Source organism: Myotis nattereri (assembly GCF_964212035.1).
Source record: "Myotis nattereri genome assembly, chromosome: 11".
In the NCBI taxonomy this organism is placed as follows: domain Eukaryota; kingdom Metazoa; phylum Chordata; class Mammalia; order Chiroptera; family Vespertilionidae; genus Myotis; species Myotis nattereri.
In genome coordinates this window covers 31,479,440-31,500,949 of record NC_138086.1, presented here as the reverse complement: position 1 = coordinate 31,500,949, position 21,510 = coordinate 31,479,440, and the positions used below count along the sequence as shown (strand labels likewise).

Sequence of the window (21,510 nt, the reverse complement as noted above, 5' to 3'; positions counted from 1 at the left end):
GGCATGGTGACACAGATATGTCTTGTTTAAAATAACTACAGCAATAACAACAGCCCTTATGTGTTAAGCACTTGATCCAGTCACTCTGTGCTAATAAGAAAGCTACATATATAATTTATTATGCTCTTCACAGTAGACCTATAAAGTAGATACTACTATTGTCCCTGTTTATTCACAGAAAACAAAACAACAAAAATCCAAGGCAAGGAAAGTTAAGAAACTCACCAGAGACCACTCAGCTGGTGAGAGAAGCAGGGATTCAAATCCAGGCTTTCTAACGGCATAGCCTTAAGGGAACTAATATAGACCACTTTTTCTCAAATGACAGGTGCAACAGAAAAACTAAAATGTCAAGCTGTACTACTTTATGGACTAACAAGACCGAGGTCAAAAGCACGGGAGAGCCCTGACCGGTCTGGCTCAGTGGATAGAGCGTCGGTATAGGCACTGAAGGGTCCCAGGTTCGATTCTGGTCAAGAGCATGTACCTTGGTTGTGGGCACATACCCAGTAGTGGGGGTGCAGGAGGCAGCTGATCCATGTTTCTCTCTCATCGATGTTTCAAACTCTCTATCCCTCTCCCTTCCTCTCTGTAAGAAAATCAATAAAATATATTAAAAAAAAAAAAAAAAAAAAGCACGGGAGAGAACAAAAGGATGAAGAGGAAAAAGACAAAAAGAGAAATTTCATTACTGTGGCTGCATGATTTTGACGGCAGAAAAAAACATCCACAGTCCTATCACAGACTGTGGGACTGGCACAGAGGCAAATACAGCAGCAAGTGGGGGCTCAAATATTGTCGATACATGCCAAGTCTTTCTCCAGTGAGCCTGACAAATTCTAGAACCATCTTCCTAACAATTTATCTCTCCATAGGAAGGAAACAATGAGGAGCACACACAATGAACTTACTTTAACCAGAAGAGGCACTGCTTGGTTAAAAGAGGAATGTGTAAAGATAACCTGGTAGAGACATTAGCTGTGACTTATTTTCCTGTAGCTATCAGACTGAAAATCAGAAAGAGTAAAAAGATAGAGGTATTTCTCCCTCACGTGTGATTCTCCCCCCACCAATTATGTGTTAAACTCCCTGTGAGATTCATATGCTCCCTGTATGGGTGCTGGTTGAAGGTTAGCAGCGAGGAGTTGTGGATTCTAGGGGCAATGGGAGTGGGAGGGTGGCAGGAAACAGGCGGTGGGCAGAAAACAAAATGAAAACTTCACATACCTAAGTTCACACTCAAGGTTGCCTCTTTTAAGCTACATGACTTCAATATGCTACTCAGTTTCTGCTTAGGGTTTCCTCTTCCCAGGTAAAATGAGGCTAATACTACCTTCTTCCTAGGGTCAAAGTTAAATGAGACAGTGATAAAAGCACTTAGCCTGGCAGGCAGTAAGCACACAAACGTCAGCCATTCGTACAATTACTGTAAGAGATTTCTCTACAACTCATTACCTGTGATCATCTCGCATGTTAAATTTGTTTGCTGTTGCTCCCAACCATCTGCATGGCACACAATGCAAACCCTGACAGATAGCTCAGTAAAATGATCCTGCCCTCATTTTCATGTCAGTGTCTGAGTGAACTCAACTGAACGACAAACATTCACAACGCACTAAAATGTTGCTGTGCTAGGCTAAGCTGGACGGAGGCAAAGAGTAGTCTGAATCAACGGCAAACCTGCCTTAAAGAATTGCATGGCCTAGCCAGGGTGGCTCAGTGGCTGAGCATCGACCTATGAATCAGAAGGTCATGGTTCGATTTCCAGTCAAGGCACATCCCTGAGTAGTGGGCTCAGTCCCCAACAGTGGTCATGCAGGAGGCAGCCAATCAATGATTCTCTCTCATCATTAATGTTTCTCTCCCTCTCCCTTCCTCTCTGAAATCAATAAAAATATATTTAAGAAAAAAAGAAAAGAATTGCATGTTCTTTAGGGAACAAAGAGAAACTATTACTAATTTCTCCTGAGCTACAAAGGTTAGGCTGTAATCCGGTTGGCAATGAAAGGAATTCTCAAAACAGCCACAGAAGCATGTCCTTGGTATTCTTGGACATCTCTAGATTAATCGTCCGGTGGTATTTAAGAAATGGATGCTGGCTGAAAACCATATAGGCAGTGAACAGTGCATCTCACGTGGGTTGGTCTTTAAAGTTGGTTGCTCTGGGTTGTGTACACATATTAATAGAATAATGAAAGAAACAGAGGGTAGGAAAAAAAAAAAGAGAGATGAGTGTCTAAGCATGAGATGCCAAGATGCAGATGATGGGGGAAAAAACACGAACGTTTGATTACCTGTTCATCTCTAGTACATGAAGCGGTACTAGCTGAAGGTGAATGAGTTTAGCAAGCCTGCCTTGGAAATAATGGAAAGGTGCTTCTTTTCCCCCAAATGAAAACAGCTTTATTTTTTCTTATTATAAAAGTAATACACTTTCAATGCTAAAAAGTAAAATTAGGATATATAAAAGTTTAAGGAAATAAGGAAAAATCACACAAAATCCCCCCATCCAGAGATCATAACATTTAATGTTTCTTCCTCTAGACCAGTAGTACTCAACCTTCCTATTGCCACGACCCTATAATACAGTTCCTCATGTTGTGGTGATCCCCAATTTCATTGTTACAAATTGAACATAATTAAAGCATAGTGATTAATCACAAAGATAATATGTAATTATATATGTGTTTTCCGATTGTCTTAAGCGACCCCTGTGAAAGGGTCGTTCGACCTTCAAAGGAGTCATGACCCACAGGTTGAGAACCGCTGCTCTAGACTTTTCTAAGTATATTATTAATTGCAACTATTTTGGGCGTAACTGGGATAACACCACACATGCTGTTTGATACTTTTTCTCCCACTCTTCTATGTATCATATTCCTCTCTCCACTTAACATGGAATCTCAAAATCAGTCACAGGGCAGATTTCGGCAGATATATCCGACACCATACCTGAAAAAGGGAAATGTGGGACACACTTGGACCAGATGATCCCCACATTCTATTACTGCTATTGGGTTCCCAATATCTCCTCTATGCCTAGACACGTTGGGAGCAGCAGACGGGGCTGCCTCGGTGGGAGGGCAGAGTTGGTACTCCCACAACCTGTCTGATTTGAATCGCCAGGTCTGCAGTACAAAGCACATCTTGAGGCCTCTGCATTGAACACTTGACTCTGCAGGCTCCGCCACCCCAGCCTCAGAGCCTTTCAGGAAGTCTGCAGGGGGAGACTGGAGAAAAGGCCCTCGGCTTACGAGGATCCCGTAGGACACAATTTCTGCCCCTGTGCCCCAGGCTCAGAATTCCTTTCAGGTGGTCATTAAGAGTCCATATGGAGTGTGTGAATTCTGAACCTGTTCAAGTCCAGCACCTCCTAAGCTTCAGTGAGCAGCATGCTCTCAGGCAGAGGGGAGAGGACGTGTACCCCAGGGCACATATACATAGGCTGGGCCTGACCCAGATGGAATAAATAACTTCTATAGCAGTCAACCTCTAAAACCCTGCAGCAAACTAGAGGCGAACCTGTGGAGGACTGACGCAAACTTTAAGTAGTAAAAGATGCACTGAAAAGCTGTGTTTATTTCATGTGATCCTTGTTAGTAAATTATTAGTACTCTGTAATTTCCAGAACCTTATAATAAAAGCACACAATTTTCTGCGTGTATACAAGTTTCTCTATGTATATGTGATCCAGACCATGTGGAAAAAGGAAAGGAAAATGTCATACTGAGGCTCCAACCTAGGGAGGTAAGGTCAAAGGTTGGTCAGGGGACTTCCCTGAGAGTTCTGGATGAGAATAAAAGGAAAGAGAATCAGAACCAGAGCCCTGTACCATCCCCTGGAGATGAACTACTTCACCCCTAGCTATATTTCAGGTCTTTATTGCTAGTCAACTTCACTTCATAAATGCTACTATTGAAACTGTCCACAAACAAAAGATTTGAAGAAGGCAGGTTGGATACCAACCTGCTCAGCAACTCCCTTCAATTTGGGCTAAAGCTGAATATCCCACTGGGATCATGCATCTGTCAAGACTTATCCACTGTCTGTTCTATGCCAAGCTCTGGTTAAAGTACAGGCACACAGAGCAAACAGCTAAGAAAATCAATATTTACAACAGGGAGATAGATGCCTAACATATAGTGATGCTCAATAAATACTGAATCAATACTATAACAGAAATGCGCACAAAAAACAAGGGGTCTTCCTAAAGGACATTATTCCTTTGCTATAGCACAGATGAACCTGACAGTTCACTATTCTGTATACTTGTACATAGAAACCACCCCTAAATGAATAAATAATTAGTGAATGTCGCATTAGACAGCAACTACCAAGGTTGATGGCACAAAAAGGGGAGTGGAGAGCAACAGTCAGGAGAAAGAAGAAATATTATCATTTTATATAAAATAATATTTTAATTTTTGTCCTTAGAAACTATAAAGACTATACATGATTTGGAAATGAGACTATACCAAACACTGGCCAAAGAAGAATGGTCCGCTCTATGCCTTCTCTTTTGTCTGGTCACTCAGAAATATAATGTTATCTGTAAAGAAGCCAGAGTATAAATATTATTTTCAGAACACTTTTCCCATCCCATTTAACATTCCCCTCTAATACATATATACTTCAGTGCTGTTACGTAAAAGGATTTTATGCCAATTCTCAAAATACTGAACAACTCTTGCTGTTCCCTAGAGGTATATATAATTGGCAGGATGGAGCTCAAAGCTGGGCTTCGGCTATCTGTCAACAATTCAGACCTTGTTAAAAGAGGGACATATTTCTTTTCTTCCCTGAACAATTTAGGTCTTCTCAGCAATGACTCTCTACCAAACAACAAGTCACAAACTTCAAAGCTTTCAATGCTCAGGCAGGTGCCATTAAACAGGCAGCACATCCTCACGTAGACAAGGACCAGGCATAACACTCCTCATGCTGGAGGTGGGGGGAAGGGCAGGGTTCGACACATGGCCTTGTCGGCAAGGATAGATTTACTTATGTTTTAAAGGAAGTTTGAACACTCACATAGAAGACATTTTATTTTTAAATGTTAAAACAGAATGACTTTTTATATACTCATTCTTTGGAAAAGATTGACTAATCAGTATTACAAAGAGAACATTTTTATCTAAGAACATCAGACGTTACTCTTAAAATGCTGTTCCAGACGGAGTTAGTTTAGGACATGCAAAGGAAAAGAATTAAGTAATACTTCCTGTATAACTCCAAAAGATCTAGATTCTTTTAACTTTGGAATTATTTAAAAATGGTTATTATATAATGACTGAGTATTTATTGATTATCCAGTCTTCAAAAAATGGAATATTTTGGTGCAGAATGTTTATTTCAGAAGAGATTGTTAGAACTGCATCACTGTGTAAAGACAAGAGTGCCATCTGCTGGTGGTTATTTTTAAATTATAGACATGATCCCTAGGAGGAAAAAATATAGCCTATGAAACAGATCAACCAAATTAAACTCCCTTCAATTCAAATGTCACTAAAGACCTATTCATTTATGATCTAGAAATCTATATGAACACTGGTGACAAGAAAAACGCAAAAAGGCAGATAATCTGAAATGCATCCATTTGGCTAAGTTCATAACAATTTACACAATCAAAATTAGCCCACACATTTGGTTTATAGTAAAATATGAAAGTGTTAAATGCTTCATAAATAAATAGTTAATAGAACTTTAGAAATTGTCAATTATTATGTTATTAGAAGCTTGGTTTCCCACTGCTGAAATCATAGGTGTAGATCTATATACCATATGGAGATCTGGAAAAAAATTTGAACAGTTGGATATGGCCAAAGGAAGAACAGGACATGGAGGAAATGATTTACTGTCAAGACACTCAAGAATTATGAAAACAAAATGGTCAGGAAGAACCGTGTCTAAGGTCTGATAATGAAGGCAGAAAATTACCCATGCTGGTTTTTAAGGTCAATATACTTAAAAAAAAAAAACAGTAAAAAAATACATATTGTAATTATTATTTACAACAAATTGTAATTTACCAATGTGGTTTGGTGGGTAAAACATGAACTCTGGAGTAAGGAAGAGAAACATTTAAAAAAAAAAAGTGTTAAGCAAAGCAGACTTAAGTTGCCCTGGTCGGTTTGGCTCAATGGATAGAGCATTGGCCTGTGGACTGAAGGATCCGGGTTTGATTCTGGTCAAGGGCATGTACCTCAGTTGCAGGCTCAATCCCCGGCCCTGGTCAGAGTGTGTGTGGGAGGTAACCAATCGATGTGTTTTTCTCACATTGATTTTTTTTTTCTCTCTCCCTATCCTTTCCACTCTCTCTAAAAAAAATCCATGGAAAAATATCCTCTGGTGAGGATTAATAAAAGAGACTTATGTTCTCGGATGACCAGCCTTCAGAACTGTAAGAAAATAAATTTGTTGTTTAAAAAAAATGAGAGAGACTTAAGACACATGTAATAATGTAAGATAATGTTTGGATTTATTGAGCAATCAAGGAACTCTGAACACTGTGATAACTGGTAAAAAACAATTTTAACAGTAATTTCTTAACAGCACTGTAGCTGTGTTTAAAATGGAGCCCATATCTTTCAGAAATACCTACTGAAATATTTGTGGATGAAATAATATAACATCTGAAATTCATAATAACCCAGGTGGAGGAAAAGTGGCTGGAAATTTAGATGAAGTAGTATCAGCTCTCAGTTGATAATTGTTGAAGCTAAATGATAAATGTTTTTTAAAAAAATTTCTCTCCACTTTTGTGTGTGACATTTTCCATTATGAAAAATTTAATTTTTAAATAATTTTGGCATGACTCAGAAGATCCTAAACATTGAGACATTATTACTACAATAAAATGTCTTTCATTCTCATCTACTTATCTATAAAAACAAAGTTTCTCGGTGTTTATATCCATAAAAATGAACAAAAGAACAGAATTAGTTCTTAACTACTGTCTTATTTTAGCACTTTCTCCAAGAATGGGGAAAAAAAGAACCATGGTAACACAATGAAGAAGAAATGTAACATTGAGCATCTTACTGTCAGAATTTTTAAAAATATTTTAAAATTTCTATTTATGTATGTATTTTTCTTACAAATATAACTGGATGAGTAATAGAAGATGTTTAACTACACAATCTATTAAGATATGCTTTGGAGGAGAAAATGGGATGGGAAAACACGTTCAGAGAAAAGGGAATACAGTCATGTGCCATTTAACGATGAGCATAGGTTCTGAGGTATCGTTTGTTAGGCAGGTCCATTGTTGTGCAAACATTGTAGAGTTCCCTTACACAAACCTAGACAGTACAGCCTACTACACGTCTAGGTTGTATGACATAGCCTAGTGCTCCTAAGCTACAAGTCTGTACAGCCTATTACTGTACAAAAATACACAAGATTAATCCTACCAGACCTGAGGCCCTGAACCTAACTGTCCTCTATATCTGGGCTCCTGAGCATTAAAGAGAAAAAACCAACACGCTATAGAAAAATGTTAGTTACATGCAAACAAGTGGTTAGAATAAGATGGAACTTGGAGACATTGTAGAAAATAGGTCTACCTTTCACCTACCTTTCATCTAGCACCAATATTGCACCTTTGTGTGGAAATTACTGAAAAATCGGTATAGCAGTCTGGTAGGGTTAAGTCAAGCACAAGAAAAGAGCTGCTGGGTGTAACACCCATTCTGTTTATAGCAAAGATTTTTTTAAGAAGTAGAGAGAGTACAATCTAAAATAATGATAAAAAGTAAATATACAAACCAGTAACAGTCATTTATTATCAAGTATTATGTACTATACATAACTGTATATCCTGTATTTTTATACAACTGGCAGCGTAGGTTTGTTGATAACAGCGTCTCACAAACACGTGAGTAATGCACTGTGCTTGAGATTACAATGGCTATGATGGAAATTTTCAGCTCCATTATAATATTACTAGAGGCTTGGTGCATGACATTCGTGCACTGGGGGATGAGGGGGTGGGGTCCCCTCAGCCTGGCCTGCACCCTCTTGCAGTCCAGGGGCCCTCGGGGGATGTCCACCTTCCGAGGGATCCTTAGCGCTGCTGTGGAGGTGGGAGAGGCTCCTGCCATCACTGCTGCGCCCGCCAGCCATGAGCCTGGCTTCTGGCTGAGTGGCGCTCCCCCTGAGGGAGCACACTGACCACCAGGGGGCAGCTTCTGTGTTGAGCGTCTGACTCTGGTGGTCAGTGTGCGTCATAGTGACCAATCATTCCACCATTTGGTTGATTTGCATATTAGGGTTTTATTATATAGGACTAGAGGCCCAGTGCACAGATTCGTGCACCGATGGGGTGCCTTGGCCTGGCCTGAGGGTATCAGGCCGCAACCGGCTCTCCAACATCCTCCGAGGGGTCCCAGATTGCGAGAGGGCGGTTCACAGGTGACACACCCTGGAATAGGTCGCCCTCCTCTCTGGTTCTAGGTGTATCACCCGAGAACCGCAGCTGCCAAGTCACCACAGCTCGGCAGCTCCTGCATTGAGCATCTGCCCTCTGGTGGTCAGTGCACGTCATAGCTACTGGTCGGAGCGTCTGTCCCCAGGTAGTCATTGCGTGTCAGTTACCAGTCGGATGGTTGAATGGTCACTTAGGCTTTTATATATATAGATAATACCACTGCTGTGTATGTGGTCCTTTGTTGACTCAAACAACATTATGCGATGCATGACTGGACTATAAAATTTCCAAATGTTGAAGAGCTTGTTCATAGATTTTTTAAAAATGATGATTGGTATCAAATTGCTATATTTAGATCCATTAATACATTGAAGAATAACAATATTATATTGAAAAAATGTTAATGTCAATTTAAAGATGTCCAAATGGGTATAGTTTTCAAAATTTTTGTAGAATTTTCTAAAAAGTTTGAAAACTGCTCTAGGAGATAGCTTCTTCACCTTCTTTAAACTCTGTGTGTCCATCTTTTCTAAGTTATTTTAATGAGAATAGGAATTTAAAACAAAAGCATCATGGTAAGTACCAAAGAGGTTCTGAATACTAGTAAACCTGCACTAATGTCTAATGCCACTCAATTAATCTAACTCTATCTTCCCACATGCTTCTCCCTATTTAGGCCATATCCTTCAAAGACTCTAACTCCAACAATAAGAACTGGCACAGATAGTTCAATTTATACTCTACTCAACATTACTTGTGAACTAAGACTGTTTGAGTGTAGAGATAATTTTCTAAAGGAATAGGTAAGTGTAGAAACTCATAGCAAGCCCACAAAGCACACTCAGCATTCTTCTAGTGAGCTGCCTTACAATCTCATTAGCATCAGTATCTCAGCCCCAGTGAAAGTTGCTTATAACACAACCAAGCTTTTAAAGAAAGGGGAAAGAACAGCTGTTATCACAAGCTCACCAGCTATGATTGTTGTTGCTTGTCGCCTCACATTATTTTTATCCATATATTCACCATAGTCTACTTTCCCTTCCACATAAATTCGAGACCTGAAATAAATAAAATGTACAGTTTTTAGTCTGGAGATTCTAATATGCTTTACAAGAGTCAGATCAGGGGCAGTAATGAGAATACACTAAGGATGAAATATATAATCATACATAACCTCATTTCTGCTACTACTATTTCATAAAGTTCAAAATTAAGTGTACTGAAACAGAATGTACACACATTCTCATCTCAGTAAAATGACTCATCTCAGTAAAAAAGACAATGTTTTCATCCTTGAGCGGACTGTGGTCCATAAGGAAGTTTAAAAAAATTTGTTCAAAATCTTAAGCTAAAATTTAAAAAAAAGTTTTAAAGGCAAAGATAGTAAAAATGAAAGAGCAATCTAGTGACAGCCTTTAAATATCGAGGATTGATTTCAAATGTGTCATTTTCCTTGACCTTTGATTTTGGACTCCCTAACAGATTTGATTTTCACTTATTTTTCAATTCCTAAAGAGACTTAGATAATTAAAATTCTAAATAGAGGTTTTCAGCTTAGTATTTCACTCAGAGTTAATTACTAAGACTATTTCTGCACTATCTAGAAGGATGAGCTAGAAGACACACCAGGTGAAATTGCAGAGACATTTTCCTAGAAATTTTCTACGTTTATATGTGTATATGCACATTATTCAGACATATATACATACATACACAAATGGCGAAGGAGGTGCATATGAAGAAAAGGCATGCAGTTATGGGAAAGAAATTGAAATTGCAGTGGCTGCTGAAATTACTTTTCATGAAATATGTTAACTGTGAATACAACTGCTGTTAAACACACACTTTTGTCCTGTGGATTTAGAAAAAGCACTTTTTATTCATAATCAATACAAGCATTTCTAAAGGGACCTATGAAGCCTATATAAAATAGTCAAATATAAAAAACTGATGTTAATAGGACCATAATACCTCACTGTGCCAGGCCTCACACATTCCAGGTCCTCTGCTAAGGCCATCATGTGGAGGACAAGACGCACGACCCAGCCGTCAGTGTTGTTGCCTTGTTCACGGGGCACTTGGTACATTTTGCCTTCCCTCTGGCCTCATCTGCTCCTATTTATATTCACGTCCTATTTTCCCTAAACTTTAAGTTCTTAGAATGCTAAGCCAGGTTTTATACACCTTTCACACAGAGTAACACCTGCATATACTATTAAGCACTGAATGAATATTTCCTGAGTTAATATAAATTAATAGTACTCAAGAACAAAGGAGTTACACAATTCATGAGAATACTTGTTGTCAGTTTTTAAACCATTCAAACTGTAAGATACTTCCTGCCCTCACTTACCCCTTTTTCACATACTGATATGCCACATCTCTGAGGCCTGGTCGGAATACTGAAATTCTGTGCCATGTTGTCTTTTGGCTGACATCACCTAAATCACAAGAATAGGAAACATGGTGACAAATGCCAGCAGACAAAATAAATGCCAAAGAACAACATGCCTGGCAAAACCAACATCACCGTGTCAAAGAGAACAAAACAAAGTCAGAGAAGAACGATCTTTTCTAAAAGTAACTTATCTCTAGTTAATTAAAACTAAACAATGTCTCTTTATTGCTGATAAAATTATCACCCCAGTCTTGTATACTCACCCATTTGGTATGCTTCACTTTCTCCAGATTTCCACATTTCATTTGTTGCTAGAGAAAATATTGTGACTGGGTTTTTCCCTTCCACCTGTCTCATGACAGGATCCTGACCAACTCGCCCCAGTAACTGCACACGATTCAGAGCTGAAATGCAATGTACAGATAAAATGAGGTTCAGAGAAGTGTCCTGAAGAGGGAAATCAGTTGAAGTAACACATAATGAGAAGCTGGGAGGAAAAAAGGGTTGGTAAGAAAGGAGAAACTATTCTTAGAGTAGCCCACAAAACAAATACCAGTATTAAGCTCTTTATCTTAAATTCTTCTTTAAAATACCTTTAAAAAAACCGTGTCACTAAAATAACATCCGTGTCACGAAAATAACACCTAAGATCTGAAAATCTTTATAAACACAAGAAAATATTTCTGTGAAACAACAGGTTTCATAAACTTTCAGTCCCTCAGACAAATAGCACATAACGCTAGGTAACTTAGACAACCAACTATGACTCAAGGAAATTATATGGCAGGAAAGTGACAAGAGGCAGTGAGATCTGATTGATAAAGAAAGAACGGCCCAATTTACACTAGGCCCTGCAGCCTGATGGGGCAAGGCCAAGATCCAAGAGGCAAATGTGAGCCAAAGGCATGGTGACTTACAGATTATAAAACACCAGTGCACCCCTGCAACACATTTGAGAGAACATTAGCACATTGCTACAAATATACTTTAAACTTGGAAATTAGCTACTACTTACATCTTTCCAGAACCAAGCTGCTTACTGCTTCAGACTCATGTCTTACAAATTTCTGAAACACCTAAAGCAGAACAAATGAATAAAATGGATGTAAGTTTTTGGAATTTTCAGAGAAAAGCAAATGCAAACAGAAGACCTACTCACATTTGGTCATCATCTAGTCAGCTGCTCCTACAGCATACACATCCACGGAAAACAAGAGACATGCTTCCCATGTTCTCCATCACACAGTGCCAGAAGGACCATGCAACACTTAAGGTCAGCCCACTACAGAGCCCAAAGGTACAAAGGAGGCACTAGAGACATGCCCGAGAAAGTTACTTTATGGCCCTCTCCTGTTTCTTTTGTGATAACCTCCCTGTTTATAATGCTTCCGTGGCTGCACACAAAAGGTAAAATCCAACATATGCTGGAAAAACTCATGCTTTCAATAGGCCAAGAAAAAGGTCTAAGATAAACAAATCTGGTTCCCTGATCAAGTAGAAAGATATGTCCAAATCAGTTCGTCAGAGAAAGGTAGTTGCTGGCACATAACAGCAGCATTCAATGATAATAACAGCTATCGTCACTCAATTCCAGCTAAGTGCTTCAGCTCTTATCAATTCATCCTCAGAATATACCTATAAACTATGCAAAATTTTCCCCACTTTAGAGAAAAAAAAAAAATGAAGTTCAGAGAGATGAAGTAACTTGCCCAAAACCCTACAGAAAGCAAGTGGCAAGTCATGCCTAGAACCCGGAACCTTTGGCTGCTCTCCTCAGTATGCAGAGATGGGTTGGGAGGCAGTCGACAACAAAGAAGGTAGGTAAGGGTGTGCAGGAGGCAGCCTATCAATGATTCTCAATGTGTGAGTGTGTATATATATATATACATATATATATATATATATATATATGTATAAATATGTGAATATATATATATGTATATATATATATACATATATATATGTATAAATATGTGAATATATATATATATATATATATATATATTTTGTTTTTGTTAAGAAAAGAGTTTCAACTTATTCTGTATTATCAAGATCATCCTGCAGACTACGTGGACTCTTCTGTGAAGAGTCACCTCACAGTGTGATCTGACCCTAAATTCCTAACTGGGCAGGTCATGGTGGGTAGTCATTCCCCATATAACTTTTATGTAGTGAAAGGTTTATCTCTGCCTGAAGCAAGCCACTGTTTCTGTGCATCTAGGTTAACACACGTTGGAAATAAGCCACAACTACCACCCTCAAGAGAGTACATAATCTTAACTACCTTGTAATGCAGTGGTTCTCAACCGTCTGGCCCTCTAAATACAGTTCCTCATGTTGTGACCCAACCATAAAATTATTTTCGTTGCTACTTCATAACTGTAATGTTGCTACTGTTATGAATCGTAATGTAAATATCTGATATGCAGGATGGTCTTAGGCGACCCCTGTGAAAGTGTTATAAAGGACCGCCAAAGGGGTCGCGATCCACAGGTTGAGAACCGCTGTATGCAATCCCCACCTTGCTCTCTCCCACTTCCATGTAATCTTCCCTAAATTTCCTTCTTAATCTCAATAGCATCATGAAAGAAGCTGCAAAACTGTTATTCTCCAGAGCATTTGAGTACTTGTTCACAGGCATGTGTCCGCATTTTGGCTCAAACAAACTCTCATAAAATTTCACACACAAAAAGAAGGTAGGTGGTCAGATAAGGAACCACATGCCTTATAGAAAAATGCTGGGACAATGATTCTCAGTCTTTGGATCAATAAATATTTTAAATGTTCTAGAACTGATCTACATGTAAGTAACATGTTTTAATAAGTAATGACTCCCTATTATACATATATGTGAAAAACTAGAAAATATTTGTTTTAGTGAACTTTATTTACACAGGTAAAATCTGTCTCCAAACCTCCATATCAAATAAGTACACATAAAGTGGGGGGGCTCAAAGCTCTTTTGCCTCTGCAGTCAAAAGCCTGAAGAAATCTAATCAGCACAATGATGGAAAAGAGAGTGATTACCTGCAATACAGGTCTTCGAAACATTGCTTCTACTTTTCCTACAATCTAATCTTCAGTCCTTTCCTGAAGGAAAAAAAAGGGGGGAGGTAAATTAATACTACATCATATAGCAAGAGCACAAATTCACTAATCCTAAATTCCTAACTTGCATTCCTGATATTTATGCAATCCATCTTATGACCATACACATCAACATCCCTGCACCTTTGACGAGTTTTCCCCCCAAAGGAAACCTTACACCTGTATCTTTTTTATCCCCTTTAACTTCCTCCTCCTCCGACCCATACAAAAAGTTCTTATTCTGGGTTACTCTCGTTTCCATTCTATTGTCTTCTAAATTTTTATTAAAAGGCAAGCTCCCGGAGGGTAGGGATTTTTGTCGGACTTACTCACTGTCAAGTCCAATCCTCCTAAAACAGTTCCTAACACATAGGGAGGGCTCCATAAATATTACAATGTCATCAAGGGACTTAAATCGGGAACTTGTTGCTGCAAAAATTGCCTCCATCCCGGTTAGTAAAGACTAAGGCAGACTCCGGGCCCCGGCCTCACCGCCAGGATGGGCAGGTGCCCTTTCTAAAGTGGCGCTCCCAACCAGCCAAGCAGAGGGGCGGGAGGGGAGAGGAAACGCGGAGTCCTCCCCGCGCGGAAAGAGAAGGGACAGACAGCGACAGCACAGCACCACCTCCCGACCGACGCGGGGCCGCACGGACACCTGGCACAGAGCTCACGCCGTCCTCCCGCGCACACCGGACGCTCCAGCCGGGCAGCTCCGAGCCCGGAGGACACTTCCCGACGCGGCCGTGACGCAAGACTCGCGAGAGGAAGGGGAAACCGGAAAGGCCGTGGCGTGCCTGATGGAAATGCTGCCGGCCATCGCCGCGGGAAACACGCCCCGAGAACGCGTTAGTTCCGGGAGCTTTTTTTCTGGGTCAACACCGCCAAGTGGTGAGTGGCGCTGATTTCAAGTTTATCATGAAACGAAATTATTTGATGAAGTTCCCACCCCGGCCCGGGAGGGGGCGAGGTAGGCGGCACAAAAGATAGCTCCGCCTCTGGAAAACACTAGAAAGGTCCCGACCTCCTAAAGCAGAAAACAAGAAAAAGGAGTGGGGATAGGGCTTAGAGCGCAAAGTAAGGAGACGCCAAAAAATTGGCAATCAAGGTAAATATTTTAATTCAATGTTTAAAAAAGTCCAGATCAATGGAAAAGATCCGTGCTGAGCAAAAAAATTAAATCTTAGTTAAATACAAGTATTCTGAGGCGCAAGGGAAAATATGTGCTCCTATAGTTTTATGTATTTAAAAAAATTTTTTCAGAACAATAAGTTACTTGAAGAAATATTGAATATTTGAAAAGTAGGTGTATTAAAACAGAATATTGTTTTAGGTTTAAATACTTTATTTATACCAAAAACTTATTATAATTTTACTTTCCTGGCTTTAATGGACATAAAATGGTCAATATTTTCAATAACTACTTCTTATTTCCAGTTGCAAGAATTGCCATGTCTGACAACATTTTTACAAGTGTCTTAAATAATAATTTTAATTAACTTCAGCTTACAGGTCTTACCTTTATTTAAAATTCTGGTATTTTGTTAATTGTGGATATTTTATTTTAATATTTTAAAAATATTGCATTAAAATATTATTAATCTTAAAGGTGGCACTTTTTTTTGACACCCCTTATATTTTGCCTCACACCCTAATCTTGGCCCTGATGATGAAGAGGGGTATGGAAACCCACAGATTGCAGAATACAGGCCAGAAAGGGTCTCCCCCTTATCATGGCCCTGGCACTGCTCAACTTCTAGAAAGGAAGGTACCCTTCACATCGATCCAACACACAACTTTCCTCAGGACTCAGCTTAAAACCTTTCAATGCCTACTCTTGCCCTTGAAGGAAAAAATATGAATGGCTTAACATGGTTTCCAACACACACGTTAACCTACCCCAAAAGTAGGCTTACTAATTGTCATTGTCAATGTAGACAGTCCAAACCTGTGGAGAATTTTTACAAGCTTATTGAGCCAAACCGACGACATATGCCAGGGAGCAAGATCTCAAATGCTCCATAGAATGGAAGTTTTGCAGCTTATTTTACATATTAGAATCAAAGGAGAAGACTTAAGATGCATGAAATCCATTGATGGTAGGTTAAGGAGCTGGGAGAAAGCAAGGGGTGGCAGGAAACCTCTAGGATTGGATAAAAGGCAAAATGGAGAAACATATAGAGTGTCCCCCCAAAATGTATGCACACACAATCAATGAAAAAAAAATCGTGCTGAGCAAATTTTGGATGATTATAAAGGCAGTGTTTATTAAAATACATTTCATTTTCAAAATTGAGCTATCAGCTGTTAAGGTGTGTATACACTGTTTTGGGACACCCTGTGCTTCTTTTACATTGGTGGGTAAAGGATAGTTAGTAACATTTACAGCACATAGAGATGGTATTCAGAGACAAGATAACAACAGGGGGTTCTGTGACCTCACACTCTGGTGGTCTTGTGCTCTGGTGCTGAGGGTGCGTCTTCCAGGCACAGAAAAAGGAAATTACTCTGACATTTCAAAGGTACTATAACTGGACAACCAAGGGGTCGGGCTGCCTGTGACCACTTGAGCCAATTAAGTGGAGACAGGGTTGAATCATATGTGAGCATTTATTCCAATAATGCCGGCAGTGTGGGAGAGCAGTCTGTCACCCACAGAAATCTGCTCTGCCCCCCCCCCCCCCCCCCCCCGTGCCAGTTGGCTGGTTATATACACACGAGGGAGAAGATAGCTACATGCAGCTGTGAACTCTAAGTGTAACAGGGAAAGGGGTGGGGGGAGGAGAGGGTCTGCAGTCTGGCCTTCAGAAGCTCAAAGTCTAACAACAAGGTGGCTAGTCTTCTATGATGTTACAAACAGCCCCTTCCTGGGACCAGAGAATGGTCAGTGTTCCTGAGAAAAACTTCCGGAGGCGGACAGGGTCCAGGTGCAGCAACCAAATCAAAGCGTGTCCTGTCCTTGGTTGTTCTCAAAATGTGTTTCTTGTTTGAGTAATGGACCCATTTGGGCTCCGAGGTATCTTACCTTTTACAGGCCTGTTTCATCCTCCAGTTTCCAGGGTCTGTAAGAAAACTTCTCATCTATCATTAATAAAGTAAATAATTATTAGACAACTGTGGTTCTATTCTTATTACATGTCCTTCCCCCCTAACATTACTAGTAGGTTATCCTAGATCAGCCGTGAGCAAACTACGGCCCGTTTGAAATGAATAAAACTAAAAAAAAAAAAAGACCGTGCCCTTTTATGTAATGATGTTTACTTTGAATTTATATTAGTTCACACAAACACTCCACCCATGCTTTTGTTCCAGCCCTCCGGTCCAGTTTAAGAACCCATTGTGGCCCTCAAGTCAAAATGTTTGCCCACCCCTGTCCTAGATGCATAAGAACAATGGGCAGAGCTCACTTAGAGATTGGCCTCTGCCAAAGACCTGGGACGCCCAGTTAGGCATTTGTGATCAGACTATCCTGTGGGGTTACTTTTGGTAACTGAGCTTGCCAGGCCTGCCGTGTGCCACCCCTACCATCACCACCACCACCACCCACTCCCCACCATACCCGGCTTGTCAGGTTTATTGCATAGCCTCCCTTTTCATTCAGAGTATATTTCTAGGTGCTTAACCCAAGTTTTACTTCCACCTTCACAGTTTAGTTTTTGAAATGCCATTGTTAATAAAGATTTGAGGCTGCAAAACAAAGGTTTATTTGGGGTCTTAAAGGATTCAAATCCAAACAAGGCAGATTCAGGTAGCAACCCAACTGCACTCTGGAGAGAACAAAGGGTTTAATAAAGGCAAAACCCACAAAATGTAATTGTTCCATGCAAATGAATTGTTGGCTAGTTTAACAGGATTGGTTGGTTCCAGTATGCAAATGAGGCGGTGAAAACTACAAGGAAGGATAGGAAGGTCCTTATATGTCCAGGTATCATCTTTGTTCCAGGATGTTTATGGCTCCCTGGATGTTTCTGGCTGGGCCTTGAGCTGAGTTTAGCAACAGGTTTAACAACTTAATAGCTGCCCTGAGAACTGTGGCACAAGGTGGGCCTCACTTCCTTACTTGCCTCCTGACTGTTTTCAAGTGACTCCCTGAGCAATGTTTATTTCATTTTATTATACTGCCTTCAGTCCTTGCACAGGCATTAGTCATTCTACATTCTACCCACTAAGTTACTACTGTCAGTGCCCTTCAATGACATCCTATTTAAAAATCCTTCCATTTAAGCGGTTCAGTCAAATGAAACATTAAATGTACCTTTTCCTTCAAAGACAGTGTGCTCCCTTTAATCTCTTTGTTAGTGGTACCAAGATTCTCCCAGACCTGAACTTTGGAATTATGTTTAAAACTTCTCCCTGATCACCTACATCTATCCAACCATGTCCAATCATTTGGCCTTAAAAGGTCTTTCTTCATTATGCCACTAATCTCTCCCTCTTTCTTTGTATTCACAAATAATTTGGTGTGAGAAGCATGGAAAAGGTTGTTTAAAATGAGTGAATGAATTAATTAATTAAAAAGCAGAAAGCACAATGCAAATTGAAAACAGACCCAGTCCCTTCCATACTCAGCAGTGTCTATGCAGCTACCTGCTCTTTTGGTGACTTCCTGCTCCCATGGAGCCCAGCAAAAGAAGAAGGAGAGAAACCAAGAGTCTGACACCAGGTGCATTCAGGTGTCACTATAGGAATGGAGTAGAGTCCAGTGGTTCTCAACCTTCCTAATGCCGCGACCCATTAATACAGTTCCCCATGTTGTGGTGACCCCCAACCATAAAATTATTTTCGTTGCTACTTCATAACTGTAATTTTGCTACTGTTATGAATCATAATGTAAATATCTGATATGCAGGATGTATTTTCATTGTTACAAATTGAACATAATTAAAGCATAGTGATTAATCACAAAAACAATATGTAATTATATATGTGTTTTCCGATGGTCTTAGGTGACACCTGTGAAAGGGTCATTCGACCCCCAAAGGGGTCGCGACTCACAGGTTGAGAACCGCTGCACTATAGGACTGGAGTAGACCCTCACAGTAGTAGGTGTCGATGCCTGAGAAGACAAGTATAACCAAAAAATTCTGGTTTACACATTGCATACTCTTAATATACCTGTTTATAAATCACTAATTGTGGTTGACCTTGCACTGTACTGCAAAGGGCATGGCTGGATTGGGAGAAGCAAGAGATAAATTAACTCAATTTTAAAATCTTGAACAAAGACTGGTTTTAAAAAATGGCATAGAGCAATATGGAGCACTATACCCCATTTAATTGCATGGAAAGAATTGCTATTTCAAGACAGAAGAAAAAATGGTCTGATGGTTTATTCAGTTAAAAAATAACTTTAAAATTAAGGCAAAAGAAAATAAGGCAGGAAAAAAAGGCCTTACAAACTATTTACAGGCTACATTTATTAATATGATGTAATTAGCAAATGCCTTTATGACCAATATTATTTTATATCATAGCTTGGCCATTATAAGCTTCTGGGCCTGTGAAGTTGAGGCTCAAAGCAGACCTATTAGTACAAGCCTACCAAATTGTCTCACCTATCTACTCATGAAATCCTTTCCAACATAAATTTCTCACTCTTTGTTCCATATTACAAAGAAGAGTGCTTTCCCCGTATTTGGCTTTGGACACGATAAAAACCTTTATTTACAAATATTCTATTCCTTTAAAAATATATATATACAGGAAAAAGGATTTAGATAAAATATGATAAAAATCACAGGAAACAAAGCCAAATTCTTATCAAATCAAGGAGAAATTGGTGACACCCACAAAATCAAAACCAGTCATAACAGTTACAGCAGGGTCAGGACAAATAGACTGAGGGAGAACCATCACATCAAATTTCCCTCATATCCTAACCAGTGTTTTTGTCCTATAAGTTAATAGCCAGCTCAGAAATAACAAGTTATGTATAGCCTTATTTCTATCCATCTCAAATAATGGTGAAGTCATTTATATTTAATAAATACAATATCAAAGGAGGTGATGGTCTCTATTCAGAGAACACAGTAGGAAAACTAAAGTGGTTGAGAATTCTTTTACAAATACCATCAGATAGCCCGGGAACGTTTGTTGAAATCCAGGTGCATTTTCTTGTAAGCTGTTACAACTCAACAAAATTGTATTTTTTTTCAATGTGCAGGAAGAGTCACTGGGATCCTTCATAGGTAATTAACTAGAGCAACGTCTTAGTCCATGGGCTGCACTGAGGGCTGGTTCCTTCTCTTCCATCCGTTCAGAAGCTCATGCTTTCCCATTGTGTCCAATGAATGTGAGAAATGAACTATGGGTAGGTGGTGTTAGGAGTATAACAATAGAGGAGATAATGGTACTGGAGACCCTTGCTAATAAAGGCCTCAATAGCTTTAGTATCTTGGCTATAAATGCTAAATTAGGAGTAGCTTTCAACATCTTTGGGTATTGAAGTGGGTTAAGCTTTCCTTTTACAAGAGGTAGTTTGGCATGGTTAACGTATATTGTGGGTTGATGTGAACTGAGTTCTTATGAGGATGAATCCCCACAGGTGAAGCTTGAAGACTTTGCACTCTTTCCTCCCACTAGCCGTTTGGTGCTTCCTGATCTTGTAAGGGTCCCCGAGACTTCAGAGTCACTGTGGCCTTTCCGGGGCTCCCAGACCCGCTGGGCTTCTCTCAGTTCCCTAGCAATGAAAGAGGAAAACCACATGTTATTCCATTCTAAATTAGAGATGTTCATGATCAAAACTACCATATAGATAGATTTTTTTATTTATTTCAGTATTTATAGAAACAAGCCTAAGCTATACACAGAAAATTTGCTCCTGTGATTGTCTTAAAAAAAAAGCCCGGCCCATATGTGCTACAACATTTGGCAGGTTTGGGTTCCTAAATCCTATTGATTGGGGCATAAATGGTCTTTAAAATAAGAAGGAGGGCCCTAACCGGTTTGGCTCAGTGGATAGAGCGTCGGCCGGTGGACTGAAAGATCCCAGGTTCAATTCCGGTCAAGGCATATACCTTAGTTGCGAGCACATCCCCAGTAGGAGGTGTGCAGGAGGCAGCTGATCGATGTTTCTCTCTCATCGATGTTTCTCACTCTATCCTTCTCCCTTTCTCTCTGTAAAAAATCAATAAAATATATTTTTTTAAAAATAAGGAGGGAACTACAGATTATCCTGTAGTGCAAGCTATGGCCATGGGTCAAATCTGGCCAGCCACCTGTTTTTATAGATGAAGCCTTATTGGAAAACTTAACCACACCCATTCACTTATATGTTGCCTATGGCTGCTTTTACATTATGTTGAGTCGTTGCAGCAAAGATCACATGGCCCACAAGTGTAAAATATTTACTATCTGGCTCTTTATGGAAAAGTTTGCCAACCTCTGGTCTAGACAGTTTCAAGCAGGCATCTGCCCCATCTCTATAATGGATGTCCATTGCTGGTAGTGACTGATGACAGTCACCTGTGCCTGCATAGCTGGTTTTGCAGAATGTACACACCACACCCGAAGAAAAACTTATATTCCTGTGACATGATATCTATAAATATTTGTATTTTGGATTCCATTTTCCTGGCTAATAAACAAAACTAGAGCAAAA

At 39.7% G+C, this 21,510-nt stretch overlaps 2 protein-coding genes across 3 annotated transcripts in view; both read right to left on the bottom strand.

The window, feature by feature from the left end:
- Positions 1–3,560: 3,560 nt before the first annotated feature.
- On the bottom strand, positions 3,561–14,659 carry SSBP1 (single stranded DNA binding protein 1). Of its 2 annotated transcripts, none has more exons than XM_081102492.1 (7): positions 14,569–14,659; positions 13,854–13,916; positions 11,842–11,902; positions 11,090–11,230; positions 10,782–10,869; positions 9,398–9,486; positions 3,561–4,549 (listed from the first exon to the last, which is right to left on the bottom strand). In XM_081102492.1, exons 2-7 carry the CDS (start codon positions 13,875–13,877, stop codon positions 4,506–4,508), a joined length of 447 nt encoding a protein of 148 aa, XP_080958618.1. In that variant the 5' UTR covers positions 13,878–13,916; positions 14,569–14,659; the 3' UTR covers positions 3,561–4,505. The 2 variants fall into 2 exon arrangements, with proteins under 2 accessions (XP_080958618.1, XP_080958619.1); XM_081102493.1 differs by having other exon boundaries at positions 14,406–14,597.
- A 4,566-nt stretch (positions 14,660–19,225) lies between these two features.
- The window catches only part of WEE2 (WEE2 oocyte meiosis inhibiting kinase), a 35,146-nt gene continuing 32,861 nt past the window's right edge, over positions 19,226–21,510 (bottom strand). Inside the window, exon 11 of the mRNA XM_081102410.1 lies at positions 19,226–20,589. Coding sequence (XP_080958536.1) covers positions 20,433–20,589 — 157 coding nt within the window. The 3' untranslated portion in view covers positions 19,226–20,432. The remainder of the gene's footprint in view (positions 20,590–21,510) is intronic.